We start from the raw sequence: 17,949 nt of genomic DNA on the forward strand, positions 1-17,949 counted from the left end.
TCTATACTGATACAACCTTCAGCACACGATATATGTGCTTTGAAGTAGGGCCATTTTCCAAAATGTCCCCGATTATACATATTTTATTGTAAGGTCACAGTGTTGGGAGTTGTTGTTGATTGTCCTTGTGCACCACTGCCAACGCAGCTGCATAACCAAAACACGACGCGACAAGACGTACTCTCGAAAGACGCATACACGCAGAGACGAGTAAACAATAGACAACACTAGGGAACTTATTTCAAAGCTCCGCTACCATTATTAGACAACGGAAGAAACATGCAAACATTAGAGTCGTGAGCGAAACATTTGTGGCGATATATCAATTGAGTTTGTAAGTCAATTCTAGATTTGAAGCTTTCGTGACTGCAAGGATTCATGCTCTGTGTTTTTTTCGGTAAAGTCACGTAGGTATACATTTTAATAAAATAAATGAAAATAACTAAATTAAATCACGACGTTTCGGGCGCAACACAAGCATCCTTCTGCAGGTGGGGACAAGGTAGCGAAAGCACCACCGCTTAAGTGTGTCACTTATTTATTTTATTTGTTACCTACATGACTTTACCGAAAAAAACAAAGAGTATGAGTTTGTAAGTCACCTTTTGATTGGCATGCGTTTTAACAGATTCTACTCTCAAAGTGTTTATTTGAGCCTGGCCAGACAAAGGAGCCCAGGTTTCAGTTAACATGTAATTACCGTGTGGTGCCCTGGTATACAATACATTACATATTCATTTCGCATCTTAATCCCTTGATGTAACTGAACAGGGGATCTGGAATCTTTGAAATGAAAATGTCATGGAACATTACTTTTCAAAACTTTATTTTAAATGTTTTTAAATAAAAAGTGTATATGTAAGTATTGTATATATTTTGACTATTAAACTTCCATTTAAGAAAATGCAGGCAGCTTCAATAATAACAAGTCCAGTTCATTTTAAACTGCATCAAACTCGCGTGGAGAAATTTTAATCTTTGCCTAACTATGTTGTGTCAGAATAGTTCCATGCACAGTGGTAATGTCTGGCTTGTACCCAGCTGTAATATACGTACAGGTTAAAGCATTGGGTCACACTCCGCGCAATGATTAATCCAGCTACCTTCTTTCAATTCCCAGCCACAGCTAACATCAGTGCCAAATGATACTGTATTGTGCCAGTCGTGTCCTCTGCCTCCACCCTCAAATCTGTACTGAGCAGCATTGAGAATTTCTCGATATGGCCAAAGCGGTCTCCGTGGCCAGCATAGCCTTACGAAGACCATAAATTTTTAAGGGGAATATTTTTCTACACCGATTATAAATCCAACATACACTGTTTCAACATCACATTTTTGTACAGCACTATTGCAAACAACATTGAAAATATAGTACACAGTGCGTGCTTGTTTGCAAAGGAGTTACAAAATGTCTTGTTATATATTACAGTGTCAGCATTGTCTCCACATTCGACATGCCTGTGTAGATTTTTCAGTCTGGGAAATGTTAAAATGTCACTTTCCATTTATAATTTAAAATCTTTTTCACTTCTTAACTTTGCACGGTAACATCCAGCGGACTTGAACGCAACTTTTTGGGTGGTCCAAGTGCATGTGCGTTTATTGAAGCTATTGTGCGAAATGCGGGGCCTGAGGTTTTAAAAAAAGAACAAAAACCCCCCTTCAGTAAATGGTTCCTCTTCCGAGCTTGACTTGGTGTTTGCACTCTGTCGTATCGTGTTCTGTTTGAACAAATCCCTTGGGGATTGACCTCGAAAAGGAATTTTCAGGCGTCTGATTCCTGTTGAACTGGGAGCACACTGATTTGACGATACCAATGAAAACAAACCTCACGTTTCCCAGAAAAAGTGCCGCTCTTTCACCTCGAATTAAGAGCGTAAAACCTTTTCTGGTGATGATAAATCTAACCCGCCTTTAATTTTTTTGGCTAACGGTATTTATCAACACAAGGTTAAGATTAATCATACTTTCCCACATTCTTGGTTTGTACATCTTACATTCCTTTACTAAAGCAGTGCAATGCCTTGCCTCTTCAGTTGCCATAAATAGAAACAACATGACTATTGCCAGCAGTAGAATACACATTGTTGATTAACCTTTTCAAAGAGGATTAAAACAACCTTATGAAATAATTAATCGTACATTAGGCTGCGCTTCAAATAACTGACAATGAAGGCCATTAAAAGATTGCATATGCCGTAAAGATTGCATAAGCGCGATTGCAGTTGTGTCTGTTTACCCAGGCAAGTTTGATGGAGTCTCCGAGACTTTATTAGGGAGTGCTGAAAGACATGTTAGATCATCACTTCCCCTTTTTGAGTAACAAAATGCTATTTCATGATGAGACGCGTACAGCAAACAGCCACTGCATTGAAACACACCGGCAGTTGGGATAGCCAGCATGGGACAGCCAGCATGGGACAATACAATAGTCGGTATGTCGGAGGTGACGTGGGCAGAAGCCCTCTCTCTGCGCATTGACGCATTTACTTGCCTCCGATCAAGGGGTAGGTCCACGAAGCTTTTGGGGAAAGAGGTGGCACTGTAATGGCCATAACAGGAGCGAGAAAGTGGTGGGACGACTAGAAAGGAGTGGAGTGACAGGCGGGTCTGTGAGTTCGTGGCTTGGCTCGCCACAGCAGGACGAGACGAATGGAACGCACATCGGCTTTGTCCTGGCCGCCACTTAACAAGAGCTGTGTCGTAACCCTCCACCACCCGACACGGCCAATCAGTAAAAAAGTGTCACGTTGACAAAAGACAAATAGTTCACTGCTTTAGCCCACCGGTGTGTTGAAGCGTGAAACCACAACATTTACAATTTGAGTAATTTGTAAATGTTGTGGTTTCACGCTTCAACACACCAGTGGGCTAAAGCAGTGAACTATTTGTAGTTTGTAAACGTGACACTTTTTTACTGATTGGCCGTGTCGGGTGGTGGAGGGTTACGACACATTTATAAATAACGCGATCTAAACCCAAAAACGTTGATTATGAATAATATTGGTCGCGAAAGCCTACGTGTTAAACTTAATAAGAGCTGCCACCCTTTTTTTAAAGGCATTGGGGCAATCATAGGTGAGAGTTTGGACTTAATTTATTGAGGGCTCAGCAGTTGCTGTCAGATAGTGATTCCATATAGGAAATACCTTTGCTTTATAACGTACTGTACCACATATGTACGTGTGTATGTTGAACTTATTTTGCACCGTACGTAGCCAACCGTGCTAATCGGATGTGCTAATGCAATTCCCATTAGCACTCATTAGCAGTCGGATAAGAAATCTCTTTTTAATTGTATTTGACTCGCATTGATGATCTGGAACAGAAATGAGTATAGTACAAGTAAAGGAAATCGTGACGCTGGTGCAAAGCAGAGAGAATGGTAAAGATCTAATTTGTTCCCAACGTCTCTAACTGAACACAGAAGGGAACGAGAGGAGACTTGTATTGATGATTATATTGAGCCTCCTTATCTGCTTAAACTTCTCGTCATGAAATACATTGACCAAGTGTTTATTGGTGAGGTTTTTTCTTATGAGAATACTGAAATCACGAATTTCATCCGTCTCTGCAACTCCCGACTGCCTCTTCCTCTGCCACAAGTGGGATTATTAATATAGTTTTTTGCCTTACCAGTAACTGTATGGATAGAACTGCAAAACAACAGGTTACCGCTTTGCTCACATATAGAAATGTCAGGCAATAAAATACATATTTTACCTTTTGACCGATCGATCGGCAAGTTTCGTGTGGCGCTTTAAACTAATGGGTATGCCCACCTCTTTAAAAAAGTCTGGTCCGCGTAGAAGAGTAGACAAAATACCCTCGAGAGCTCGCTCCAATGTTGGCCCATCTGCCAGTAGTGCTAGCAGGCAAGCAATTGCAGGGTGCACCTTGAACTGAGAAACGAGGGCCAATGTGCCACGTGGTGACTTAGACCACCATGCGGTTTGTCCGTTTGCGCATGTCAATCGGTGTGTTCATTCCTAAAAGTTCCACAGAAAAGAGTTACCGGCCTTTGACTTTTGTTAGCAGTTATCAATTCTGCAAACGGTTACATGTGTCCATAATAGAGTGTTTTTTTGGGTTAGATCGTGATCTAACCTATAAAAACCTATTATGGATGATATTGGTCGTGAAAGGTTACACGTGTACTGGGTATCATTTAACAAGCTTAGCCACAAGTCACTAAATCCACAGGAAGCACTTGCATCTTCTGTTGGACAATAATCACATGAAGCTCTAAAGCGTATGAAAATATATGTTTTTTTCTTTTCCCCAAGACTCGCATTTGAGTTAATTACACTGATTTTACACATGCAGGAAGATGTAATTTCATGTAAGTTTAAACACTGCATTGATTGTTACACCAGTAAGTTACTTCCACTGATTTCTAGGCATGCAGAAGATCTGACATATCCCGGCATTCCCAGCCACACCTGTAATGTCTACAGGGATAAGGCCTTTTTGTAAGGGACACAAATGATATGTACTGTAATAATGAAATAAATATGTTCTTATTGTCATACATTTGGGTGTGATTAGGAAAAGCTCAGGGCACGAGTCTGTTAGATATGTCATGTGTAAAAGCCACTCCTTTTCACGAAGGAATACAAAAAAAAATAATTATATAAACTGCCAGAGTATTATAATGCGGGGAAGTGGTACAGTGGCTCACACAACACTGCAATGTGAAGTTGGCGACCCGAATTCCATTCCAGCTCGTGGCCACCACCAGTGGCAAAGCGACATCTGAAATCGTCCTGGGGGGGGGGGGGGGGTCCCTCTTTTGCCAACCTGTGCTGAACAGTGTGGTGAAGTATGGTCAAACAGCATGACCAACACAGCAGAGGAGGGCATTCATACATTAGTGGATTGACAAAGGGCTGATCATATAATTATTACAATAAAAAATCACATTTTTTCGACAGTATCATAGTGATATTAAAATGTTACCATATATGCATGACCGAGTCACGATACCCTTTTTCAGCAGCGCCTTGCTCGGACGCTTGGCCATTTTTGTGGGCATTCAGCCTTGCACCGACACAGTTCATTTGCATGCAAATATACCACAACTGGTATGATTGCTCACTAGGTGACTCATTACTGCGTGTTCCATATTTCTGCACTATTTGTCCTGCTCCTGCGTGCTGTATAGTTAACAAGCCCAATATCCTTATTTGGTTAACTGCGGGTGAAAGAGCAGGGGCTGCTAAGAATCTCACTGGGTGTGAATAGGATGCCCTTTTGATTTTACCATCACTGCGTATGAAACGCAGACTCTGTCTTGTAAATCAAACGTGCCGGATTGGAGACAAAATTGGAATAATAAGGTAGTGTCAGCCAAGATATGAAATGCATTCAAGAAAATGTCCAACGATGAACTGGAACAATGAAATGAGTTCACGTGCCAGTAAGATTAGAATACATTGCAGGATGCAGGATCATGAGATGTGGGTGGCAGCTTGGGAAGACCTTCATGCAGCAACGTATTGACCATGGCCGATGATGATGTGTGCATATACATCCCTACATAACGCACGAGGGGTTAATCAAAGCAGAGATGAACCAAGGAGTAGTCTGTTGAATGTCAAAAAAAATCACGTAATTTTATGTGTCCGTCCACGTGGGCGTTGGAGTGAACGTTCGAGTGGGTGAGTTTATGCAGGACGTGTCGTAATAACCCGGCCCTGAACCCAGTGTGGGAGTGGGCAGGTATTTGGATGTGGTTAAAAGGGAGGGCCGCTAACTGGGCTGTGGTTCACAACACAGATGGGCAGTTTCATCTCCATGCTGATTGTGGCGTTCTTTTGGCTTGCGGTAATGCCGTCGTGTGTACTTCACCCCGTTTTATGGACATTATCTTATTTCACATCAATTATTTTAAAACCTCGGTATGTAAAGGGTAGAGTGTGATCAAATCACCCAGAATACGCCTGATCTTATCAGTTCTCGGAAGCTAAGCAGAATTGAGACTGGTTCGTGCTTGGATGGTTGACCACTGTGCAAAACAAACCTGTATACAATAGTCGGTTTTGTGGGCAGTGTAGGTCAGTGCAGCAAAATCCATTTTTGTTCTCCACTCTCTCCCACCCTCACCAATCCGCATTAAACAGAATGGTGAAGTATGGTCAAATATCCCTCATGGCCCGAAAAGCATGAGACCCTCATACAGAGGAATATTGACAAGACGGGTTCTAAAAGAAGTATCTAATGCTGAACAAACGTCTTCATTTGGTCATTAATCCAACATAAATACACTGCTTGATATAGGTACATTTGTGTTGACATCTCTGTTTGCAGTATTATGCTGTTGCAGATTCATCCTCAATTCAAATGCACATCACAGCTGCATCATTCGCTTTCATATTAACTTCTGTGGCCGTCTGGAACGCTTTTCCTTCCAACATTGGGAAGCAACTGGAGCTATGCACTTTTAAATCTCGATTGAAAACCCATTTCTTTATAACAACTTTTTGCGTGATAATTTGGTGTCCTTACCCTCGTACACTTCCGATTAGCACGGTTGGCTACGTGTGGTGCGAAAGAAGTTCAACATACAGTACATACAAGGAACATTAGCATGACTACTCTTTGGTTCTTTCGGTAAAGTCACGTATAAAGATAAAATAATAAATTAAATAATAACATACGACGTTTCGATTGCAACACAAGCAATCATCAACAGGTATAAATCAGGATTGCTTGTGTTGCAATCGAAACGTCGTATGTTATTATTTAATTTATTATTTTATCTTTATACGTGACTTTACCGAAAGAACCAAAGAGTAATTCCTGCAGTCACGAAAGCTCCAAATTCAAAATTAGCATGACTACTTACGTCAACTTACATACATACAGCTGTCTTCCTTTTGGCGGTCCCCCTTCTCCACGTGGTTATGGACTACATGTGTCTATTTGTCTTCTCCGATTAGTGGCAGTAGCCACTTGTTTTTATTATTGCTACAGCCTTGTTGATGTCTGGGATATTTTGTTTGTCTTAGAGCTAACGCGGTTTCGTTCTATTGTTTCCACTTTTAGGCGAAGCAAACATCAGGGGCCATAAACTCAGTCTGGAAATGGCATCCGGCTTGCTTGACATTTCCTTCAATCCATTGCTAACTTACAATGGTGAGACGTATGGTCATTTTAAACATTGTATGTGACCAACAATGCTGCGTGAGGGTTAGTTGTTACCTCCGTTTTACGAATGTATTTTAGTTGTTACTGATTGTTGTTCGTCACAGAGACCAGTGTGTTAAATGTCAAAGCTCCATACTGAATGTGTCCATTGCAGATTTTGGCCACCCAGTATTCTGTAGCTTGACGAGTCGTAAACTGAATTTTAATAATGATAAAAAAAACTACTTAAACATGTGTGCTTAACTGAGTGAGGCATTGCTCATTGTGAAGTAAGTAAATGGGGCATGCAAATTGGAAGCAAGTTTAAAGTGATGAATAATGAGCATCTTATTAGGGGAATGGGGGTGGTTGTGGTGTGGTGGTGATGCAGTGGGTTCGCACACATTGCCAGGGTTGAGGTCAGTGGTGTGTTATTGATACCTGCACTAGTCCTGGACCACTTCACCAATCTGCACTGACCAGCATGGTGAAGTATGGCCATAAATTCCCCAATGACCAACACGGTGTGGGGAAGGCCTTCATCTGGATGTGGATTGACAAAAGAGCCGTTTAAGTTATTATTTTAATTGCGGCTTCTCTAAAAGAAAATTGACAAGATACTTTTTTTTTCTTAAGAAAAAATGAAATTGGGAACTTGTGATGAGTTCTGTTAGGACTTATTCGCGGGAGAACTTATTCGAAGTGAGTTTAATTCAGGAGTTACGGACAGGAGTTTGGCTATGGTCCAGGAATAAAAACTAAAATGAATTTTACCTTCCGGTTGTTCACAATGGTCGGCTTCGATATGAGCTGGGGTGAAGGGGGGGGGTTTGCAGAGCACGTGATTCCACCGTGCAAAAGAATGTTAAGGCAAAAAAAATATGTACAGTACAGTCTATTAAAAAAAATCTTACTTGCACAAGTATCGGCTGTGCCAATGCTATTGTCCTGTTCTCACTACCACACCACTGTCTTAACGCATTTGCATTTTGAAGCCAATATCCTTGTCATATTCTTAGGTTTTTTCGGTAAAGTCACGTAGGTAAAACATCAAAATTAATGAAAATAAAATAAAACAATTTCATTAATTTTGATGTTTTACCTACGTGACTTTACCGAAAAAAACCTAAGAATATGATTCCTTGCAGTCACGAAAGCTTCAAATCTAAAATATCCTTGTCATTATAGTATTCGCATGCACTTTATTATTTGATTAATGTAATCAACTCGTAATAAATATTTTTAATTCAAAAAAGCAAATACGGTAGTTGTCAAATTAAATGAATGGTTTGTTAATGTTTTAGTGATTATTGACAATGTATACAACAACATTTAATTGATGCATCTATTCTGTCTTGATGCATCCCTGCACTCGCAAAAAAACACATTCCGTTTTGTGCACATTTGATGTAAACAAGGAAAATTGGTTATTTAACTCGCAATACAAGAGTCAATTTAAGCGAGTGAGAAACAATTATTTACAATTCATGCAAATTATACTTCAATGTTACAATTAAGACGACTGGAGTGAACAAAACTGTACAAACGAGATAAAACTAACAAGAAATTATTCAAATAGAATAGTAAAAAATTAACCCGTAAAATAAAGTTTTTCACTATAAATGCTTTATATGCGTGTTCAATGGGCCACAACCCAGCCCACATTGGTCTTTGAAACGGGCAGCTAGTCCTCTCGTCCTCTGGCTTGAGATGGCTGCCACCTATGGGTCAGATGATTGCCTGGCAGCATTAAGCAATTGGTAATTAAATATAATTTTTTTTCCTAAAAAGTGTAAAATTTAACAAAAACATTTTCAGGAAAATTAATTGTCACGCACAACGAAGTCTGTGTGGAAAATGTCAGCTCGATTGGATCACGAGAAGTGGGTTTAAAAACGACCGAAAGATTGGCACGGTCGTAAGCGCGCAAGCAAGCAAGCGAACTTAATATAAAGGATTTAAATAAAAAACGACCGAAAGATTTGCACAGTCGCAAGCGCACAAGCGCGCAAGCAAGCAAGCAAGCGAACTTAATATAAAAGATTCAAAAAGGAGACACATTCATCGCTTGATTCTTAAATTCACTGGCTGCAGGGCTTCCCAAACCCCGCGCCCACGCAATTCACAAAGCACCCCACTGCCCACTGTGTCGGCCGCACATAATTTCCTTACAGGCAGTGTCATCTCTCCTTATGACCACATACCTGGGGCGCCCTCAGCTGATGTTCAGTGAATTTTCCGACCGATTTCCGATCTACTCATTGGCAGTGGACTGCGCTCCAGCTTGGTCCCGTAAGCTCGAAAGCGAAAGTGGCAAATGCACAATTAAATAACGCAATGCTCATTATAACCTGAACATTGAAACCGACACCAATCCCATTGGCTTCATCCTCTGAAATACAATCTGCCACCAAATATCCGCAGTCATGCAAACCGCAAGTGAGTTTAGATGTTTTTTTTTTGCAAATTACAACCGAACCATCAACCAAGACCTCAACAACGTACCTCGCCACTGATGTAAGTCCCGATCTCCCTTCTGGGGTCACTCTTGTCACCATCCTAGAATCTTTATCCAGATCTGGAAGAACGCTGGTGAACAAAAATTGGAACAACACAGACGTACAGAATAATAAATGCACTAATTTTAGACCCAAACATCGCACCACCTGGCTGGCTTTGGCATTTCTCTAAGCCACTGCTGTACCACCAACCACATCAGAACATCAACTTCCAATAAGGACGGTTGGATACATAGGGTGTGGAAGAAGTTCAATATACAAAAACATACATCAACAAGGCATTGGACGCATTTCATTCATGAATGGAACATTAAAGACAAGGCTCAGTGCGAATATGGCAATACAGCTCAAACTATGGACCATATAATAAACCACGAGTCTGCGCTCCTTCAACGGAGGAGAGGAATACTAAAACTACGCAAACACTCTTCTGAAGCCCTCTCGTGACTAGCAGACCTCGACATTGGCATTTAGCTTCTGAATATATTGCCATGCACAGATTAAAATGACCACAGGTACTCATTTTCACACCATCATCATCATCTCCAACATCATTTATATCCTGTACATTTTAGTCTTACAATTCGGTCAAAACACAGCCATGCATAATTGAACAACGCTCGCACCATAATTGATGTGCACGCAGAGCTTCAGGATGTACAGCAGTCAATCAAATCCATAGTAGATTATTGTAATTCCCACTCTGGGGCTGCCATTGTCTTCCTATTCTAAGCATCATCATTATATCGGCGTCGGTCACATTAATTGGATGCTAACCTGGAGTCAGGCCTCACTGTCCTTGTTTAATATTAATATAGCCTCTTAAATCATAAGGGCATCTTGGGGGCCTCTTAGGTAGAATCATTTGGGGCCTGTAAGTGTGGGGGTTTGTGCCTTGTGGTGGTGGGGGGTTGAAGGTTGAAGGGGTGATGGGGGTGTGGATGGAGGGGTCGTTGGGGACCTCCTCAAAAGGTTGTATTACAATTTAATGAGGCTGTGCTGCAATTCATGTGAAGGAGTATAAAAAGCTGATCTAAAGGAAGATGAGGTGCAATAATGATGATAATAAAGAAAAACATTCCGGCTTCATTTCGTGGGTCACTTTGTGTTACAGCATTAATTAGATGTCTCCAAAAGTGAATGGTCTGAAGTTGATGTTTGAGCACCTAGCGTTTGAGGTCATGATTTCAAAATTAAAGTTCATGAAATGGCATTTGTCATCTTTTTGTGAGCTTTGTTATCAGTGTTTATATGTTTAAGGTTTAGCTACTGGAACAAACCATGAAAATACTGCTCATAGTGGAAGTTTATTTTACGGTATCATAATTCAGGCGTTCACAAAATTCCACAGTTAAACGTTACTTTCATGAACGCATTCGAAATTCAATCTACACTCAATTAAACTATGGTCACAAAATTTTCACTTAGACAGTCGGTTCATTGATATGCAACAGAAATCGTTTCATTATTTCTTTTTCGTGCAAGTTAGTTATTTCAATAACAGACATGTAAGAAAAAAAATCTGAGTTCTAAGCTAATCGGTGACATTATTCAAGCAGGGGTGGTCAGTTTTTTTTGTGATAGAATTTGGTCATTACTGCATGCCATTTTTAAGGCTGTTTAACAGACTTAAATGTTCCTGGCTAAAGTCTATGAAATTAAAAAAGCTCCCAATGTGAAGAAATATATACCGTACGGAGCTTTACTTTTGCAAAACTTTTGAAACGTGGGAATGCAATTGACTTTCTGTTTAAAGTTGCCCGTTCCAAGCCAGTAGGAGATTGCTATCAGTTTGAATGAAAAAGCTGTCTCCAACTTGCGCGAACCAGTTAAACTAGTTCCCTTGTTTTGTATTTGTTTGCTGCGTAGGTCCAAGTGTTGATCCGCTACACTGCATTAGCCCAAGTTATCGCTCGCGAGTGGGCCACGAGTAATGTAGTGCCTTCCACCAAAAATAAGTGGATGTGTGTGTAACTATAAGAGTGAATCTGCGCACCATTACTCGTGATTGACTCACACTTAAGCTGATCATGATTGTCATTTGTATCCGTCTAATTGCAGACTATCAGCTGATATGTGCAGTGCATGTATCCAGCATCCTATATTTGAAGCTTTCGTGACTGCAAGGATTCATACTCTTCGTTTTTTCGGTAAAGTCACGTAGGTAAAAAATGAAATTAAAATTAATTAAAAATAAAATAATATAATAATTTTAAAAAATGGCGATTTTTATTATTATTTCATTTTTATTAATTTTAATTTCATTTTTTACCTACGTGACTTTACCGAAAAAACTAAGAGTATGTATCCAGTTCATCATCATCAGCCATTGTCTATCCACTGTTAAATGGAGGCCTCCCCACTAGGGCTTTGGAAATTCTGGACAATTCCTAGAGGAATTTAGTTTTTTTTTTATTGGCCTATTTCCATGATACAATATACATACACGAGTGAGCATCTGTGTGTGAATACACACATGCGTGAGTGAGCGTTCAATCATATTTTAGTCTCGATTGTCGCGTGTCCTTCTGGTGACTCCATTGGTAGTCCCAGTGGTCTTGAGAGTGCAAGTATCAGCTCGAGAGGTCCCAGTGTTAGTCCTGTTTGCCCAGGTAATAGCAATGCAGTTCCAGTGTTCCTGGTTGTAGTTAATCCCAGGAATCTGAGCAGTAGTCCTACTGGGCCTGGCTTCCCAAACATTGGTGCCAGAGGTGCTGTGGGGGGGACCTCGTGGAACCCCTGCTGGGCTTGGTGGGAGGCAATGAATGAGCCCAGGGTTTATGTAAATTGAGTTGCCCTTTGTGTATGCTTGAATATACATGTAATTGCTCCATGTATAGTCAGGGTGGAATTTGGCCAGTTGCATGCCCTTGGCACTGGTGATGATTTCAATGGCGACACCGGCGATTCTGGCTGACTTTTATCGATCATAATAGCCATTGAAATGTATGGCGGATGCTGATGTAATATGTTTCAATGGTGATACCGATGGTTATGTCTGGCTGGAATTGGGTCGGTATCAGCGAGGTGGCATGAACCAAAATTGCCATTGAAACATGTCTTGTATCCATTGGCCATGTGCTTCAACAGCAGTTCCGCAGGCCCTCTCTTATTGCTCTAATGCCACAATGGGCTCTCCACACAAAGGCTAAACTAAACTATAAACCAAACATTTATTTTTTATTTTACCAGGTAAGGTCCACTGAGCTATATAGCTCTTTTTCAGAAGCAACCTGGCCACAAATGATAGATGAACATTTATAGCAGCCAAATACTCTCAATGCATGTTTATACATGTGGTGGGAAAAACTAGAGGACCTGGAAAAGTCCACTCGACCACAGGGAGAACATGCAAACTCCAAATAAACAGGCATCATGTTCGGAGTCGAACCGATGACCGACCTCCTGCATACCAGGTGAGGGAGTTAACATCTCACCACCATGGGACTCCCACCGCCCCCATATTTCGGATTCCATTCGAAATCGTATTTGATTTTATGAAGGACATCAAAACTCTCCGCTAAGAATCGTGGGATTCGCCCAACCCTACGCCCCACGCTGTCATCATCTTCCATGGTCCTGAAATGTCACAATCCATCTCACTCTTGCAAATTCATTGATCTCATTGCGCTCTCTCCATGCTGGTCATCCACTCGGGTATGATCTTTCATTTGCTTGCTGATTATCTTCTTAATGGTAAATAAATAAATCAGTAGAGTGTTTTACCATTGCAGTACAGTATTATAGCCTTCAGAATTTTTCGATTTAAAGCTTTCGTGACTGCGGGGATTCATATTCTTGGTTCTTTCGGTAAAGTCACGTAGAAGGGAAATAATAATAACATTTCTTGCTGTGGTTTTCACACCTGATGATGGTTGCTTGCGTTGCAATCGAAACGTCGTGAGAATGTTATTGTTTTATTTTATCATTTTATTATTTCCCTTCTACGTGACTTTACCGAAAGAACCAAGAATATGTCGCCTTCAGAATGTTTAGTTCTATTGTTGTCATTTCGGAACACATTTGACAAATAAATAAAGTGGTACATGACATTACCATAGTTAAAAATTAAATTGCGGTTCTCCTACGGAGGACACTCGATTCACCCCATTTGTCTCGGATGTGGTGTCTGAGGATCAAATTTCCCTCGCAATTGGTTTCGTGGGTGCCTGCTGTGGCCGTTGGAGGAAATTGAGAGATAATTGGTGTCCCAGCTTATTGCTCAACCGCCTCGGGGCTGGCTTTAGCAGTCCCTCTTGGCTCCTATTCAATCACGGGGAGGAGGAAGAAGTGGTGAGAGGAGGTAAGGAGAAATCGCGTGTTGGGATTTTCTCTTCTGGATACAGTCCCTCGTGTTAATTATGTTATTGAGAATCTGACTTAAGCCACATAAACAATGCCTAAATCTGACTCATGTTGTGGCAGTAATCAATATTATTGCCAATGTATGAATTAAGCCTTGCGTTTAGTTTATCCCAAAGAAAGAAAAAAGACGGGAAATGCACGAAAATACAGGGAAAAGGATACAAGAGATAAAACATTGCTGCCAAACTGTGTATTGTAAATTATTATTTAATTCAAACTGTTTACGTGTTTCCACGCTGGAAACTTAACACCATAACACAACCACTTGTGTTTGCCCATGGCAATCCATTAGTGTTCAGCAGGAGCCATTGCCACCAATACATTCTGTGGCTTCCCAAACCGCCGGTGCTCGCCGCCCCCTTCACAGTGGACCTTAAAGACCCCTGGACGTTATTCGAAAAATAAGTAGGCCGTGCCTGTGTGTGTACGTCGTGGTCTATATGTAAAAAAAATCGCCAGGAAAATGAATGCTCAGTTGGGAAAACTCCCCTGGCTATGAAATTTCTGCAACCGGAGGTTTTTTGAGGTCAGAAAAATGGCGATGAGAATACTGCAGCTCGAATACCAAAAATGTTCTAAAGAGTTGAGGATTTTATTTAATAAAACATCAGTGCCTGTTGCAGTCACCTTCTCTGGCGTGGTTGGCTACTTACTTAAGGTGCGAAAGAAGTTTTACATACATACAGAGACCAGAGCTTATACAGTACTGTACTGGACACTAGATCATGACAGACGTGTAACGATTCGTCGTTTTGAAACATAATTTTATGTTCACGATAAATGTTTGGAATCGTGTATGTGTAAGAAACGATAGTGATTTATATAAATTATATATACATAGTTCCAACCACATGTCAACGTTGCATGTTTACTGGGTTGAGGGGTCACGAAACTTACAAGACGAAACATACGAGATGGACAATTCTGTCCCAGTGGGACAAAATAACCTTGAACCCCAAGTCATGTCAATTCGCGCAATCCAGGGGATGAGAAGCGGCCAATCGTTAGATACCTGTCGCTTAAGAATGCTACGGAATTAATGTAACTGGAGAGAAAAAAAACATGACCTATATTTTGAATGCAATCACTGTGCTGTACTATGTATAGGATCGCACTAAACGATGTGCGATTCTGGTCCTTTTGGTAAAAAATAAAATTCACTCCTTTCCTGCCCTCACCAGCAGTTTAATTTACTCTCCTGCACGCAGCTATACACAGAATACAGTAAATTGTTCAAATTGTCTGTTTTTTCAGTAGTGTAAGGCACAGTAGGCATTTAATAATGCATTGATTCAACAGTTATGATACATTGGATCCTGTAATGTATGCTAGAATCAAATGTGCATTTCTTTTGCAAATTACATGGAAATTATATGTTATTGCCATTGGAACCTCATTTGCCAGTAAAAAATATGATAATTGGTTTTTTACCCTTCTATCTGGCAACAAAACTGACACCTTTTTTACAAGGAGTCATATTTGCATATACCACAATACCTGCAGTCATAATGCAAACAAAAAACATAACTCTGATAATGTATGCACTGCATACAAAACATAACTCTGATAATATATGCAGTGCATACATTATCAGAGTTATGTTTTTTTGTTTGCATTATGACTGCAGGTATTGTGGTCTATGCAAACATGACTCCTTGTAAAAAAAGGTGTCAGTTTTGTTGCCAGATAGAAGGGTAAAAAAACAATTATTATATGTTAATGATTTGCATTCTAAGGCCTTGAGAGATGGTGAAGGCTTGGTGAGGCATTCACCCAGCAGTGGATTGATTATGGCTGACGATGATAATATACCAATGCTAATCAGATGAATGGAGTGAGCGAAACTGCTTTAGTGTAGCAGAACAAATACTCTATCAAACAATGCAAATGAGATCATTAAAGTGAGACGCAGAATCTCCTGTGCGTATTCTTAAATCGACGTGTGTTTCTGAATATAAAAAAACAAACTCGTTAGTAATTGGTGGAATGGCGGTGAATCACCTATAGTAGCCCGCACTAGGCAGCACGAAGAGTAACAGCGTGGAACAAAAACTCTGTGGTTGCCAGAGCTGCGTCTGGCACAGCAACTATTAGGCCACCCTTCGCAAACCTGGTGGGTGTCATACTCTACATTTTTTTACCATTCAATTTTATTCAACCCTTGTTTTAACGTCCATTGACTAAAAGTAGTGCCCTTGCACGTTCTGCTGGCCTCATGTCCTCTTCATCATTTGCGTTTCACGACTAAGGGCTTCGCACTCGCACACTATATGGTAATTTAATTTCTCTGTCAACTAATTACATCGGCAGGATATATTGTATGGTACAGCATATACATAGAGAATGCATGCCGTGGGCAAAATTCACGTTATTAAAGAATGTGCTCCAGTAGCGGGGGAAGCTGATTCCAAGCAATATAAAAGGTCGGATCCAATTTCCACAAACATGAAATTTGAAGACTCATGTTTTTGGGCCTTACCTCAACGACAGTTCACAACTCCCTATTTGTGCATGGCCTGAATGGCCATTTTTAGTTTCACAGGAGCGTTCTTGAACATGCAACTTAAAGGTAAAATACTAGAGTACCGTACTTTAATGCACAACAGTACAGGAATATAACTGAACTCCAATAATCTGCACATTCTTGTAATTCGCACACCGCGACGGATTGAAAATGCTGCTTCAGACCACAGGCTGTGGGACATAGAAGCTTTGTTCAAATGTGTCATTTTTGTATTGTCAGTATCTGAATGAAAACAAATGGTAAATAGCCGGTTACCGGTTTGCCGTACATCTATGACATTGAGGGAGCTTCTGTGTAGTAATGATTAGCACATCTGGACTTGCAATCTGGAGGTCACCGGTTCAATTTGACCTACCAGCGTGGCCGCAGTTGAAACAATGATGCAGGTTTCTTAAATCCCCGCACCACCTCTGTCTGTTCAGCAGTGTAATTGAGTGCCACCGTTAGTTGATCGGCAGGTCACGTGGTGTGGCAAAATGTAGGTATATTTTCCTAGACATCTGGTTAGCATGGAAGAGGAGACCAAATACCCCTTAGAGCTTCCGCTTGCGGAGGCTCTTCCTACAGCGGTGGATTGAGCGTGCAAGCAATTGCAGGGTTGCACCTTTACCTTTTAACCATTTCCTGCAGAGTGGGTCCCGTTTGCTGCTGAATATTGGAACGCGCAAGCAGTTCAGTATTAATTTTATATAGAGAGGCATAGCCGTTGTGTTTTAAGACATTGTACATCTTCACCGCAGAGAACTGTAGCGACACAACCGCACTGATAGCTGGCGTCAAACTGTGCCACACGCCCTCCCGCATGGCATTGTGGGAGCCTCGGTTACGTGTATGTGATCAGTTTGGGAAAGGGTTAACTGACAACGTGGGCTAATGTCCTTTGGCTGCCGTGTGGTGTATACGTTCGTGAGTGCCAATTGGTGCATTCATGACTAAAATTGCATTGGAAACAGTTACCAGGTCCCGACTTTCCGAAAGCGGTTACTGGTCGTTAACAACCCTGACCCCCAGTGCAGGTGCGGGTGAATCCCTTCACATGGAAATGGGCCGATTGCACCATGAGTCTGGGTGCTGTTCAGGCAAGATCGGTGAAGTGGAAGTGCCATTCTAAATGTAGACCGATGCCTATGTTATACATTTCAAAGGTGATTCCGGTCAATACCAGTCGGCCGATAACATCAAGGACTTTCCACTATACCAGCCAGGTCCAAATGGGCCTTCCGTTCTTAATTGAATGCCACACTGGGCTCTGCGCAGCCCCAACCGCCCTTAGCTGACGCTAAGAATAGAATATCCCATTCAATGACAGGAATTGTGAGAATATCCCAGCTCTAATGATCAGTGTTCCATGGTGTGCTTCATTATATAGTACTACGGTGGTAATCTCATTTCATTCAGGTTTATTTAAAAGTC

At 41.0% G+C, this 17,949-nt stretch overlaps 1 protein-coding gene across 3 annotated transcripts in view; it reads left to right on the top strand.

Annotated features, from left to right (window-relative positions):
• The window catches only part of LOC144938172 (catenin delta-2-like), a 270,511-nt gene that overhangs the window by 1,529 nt on the left and 251,033 nt on the right, over positions 1-17,949 (top strand). For 2 of the 3 annotated variants that reach the window (XM_078865938.1, XM_078865939.1), the window contains exon 2: positions 7,048-7,137. The exons of the other annotated variant lie outside the window; for it this stretch is intronic. In XM_078865938.1, the coding sequence (XP_078722064.1) occupies positions 7,135-7,137 (3 nt within the window). In that variant the 5' untranslated portion in view covers positions 7,048-7,134. The remainder of the gene's footprint in view (positions 1-7,047; positions 7,138-17,949) is intronic. 3 annotated transcript variants of the gene reach the window in all.

Source organism: Lampetra fluviatilis, chromosome 21 (assembly GCF_964198595.1).
Source record: "Lampetra fluviatilis chromosome 21, kcLamFluv1.1, whole genome shotgun sequence".
Taxonomy (NCBI): Eukaryota; Metazoa; Chordata; class Hyperoartia; order Petromyzontiformes; family Petromyzontidae; genus Lampetra; species Lampetra fluviatilis.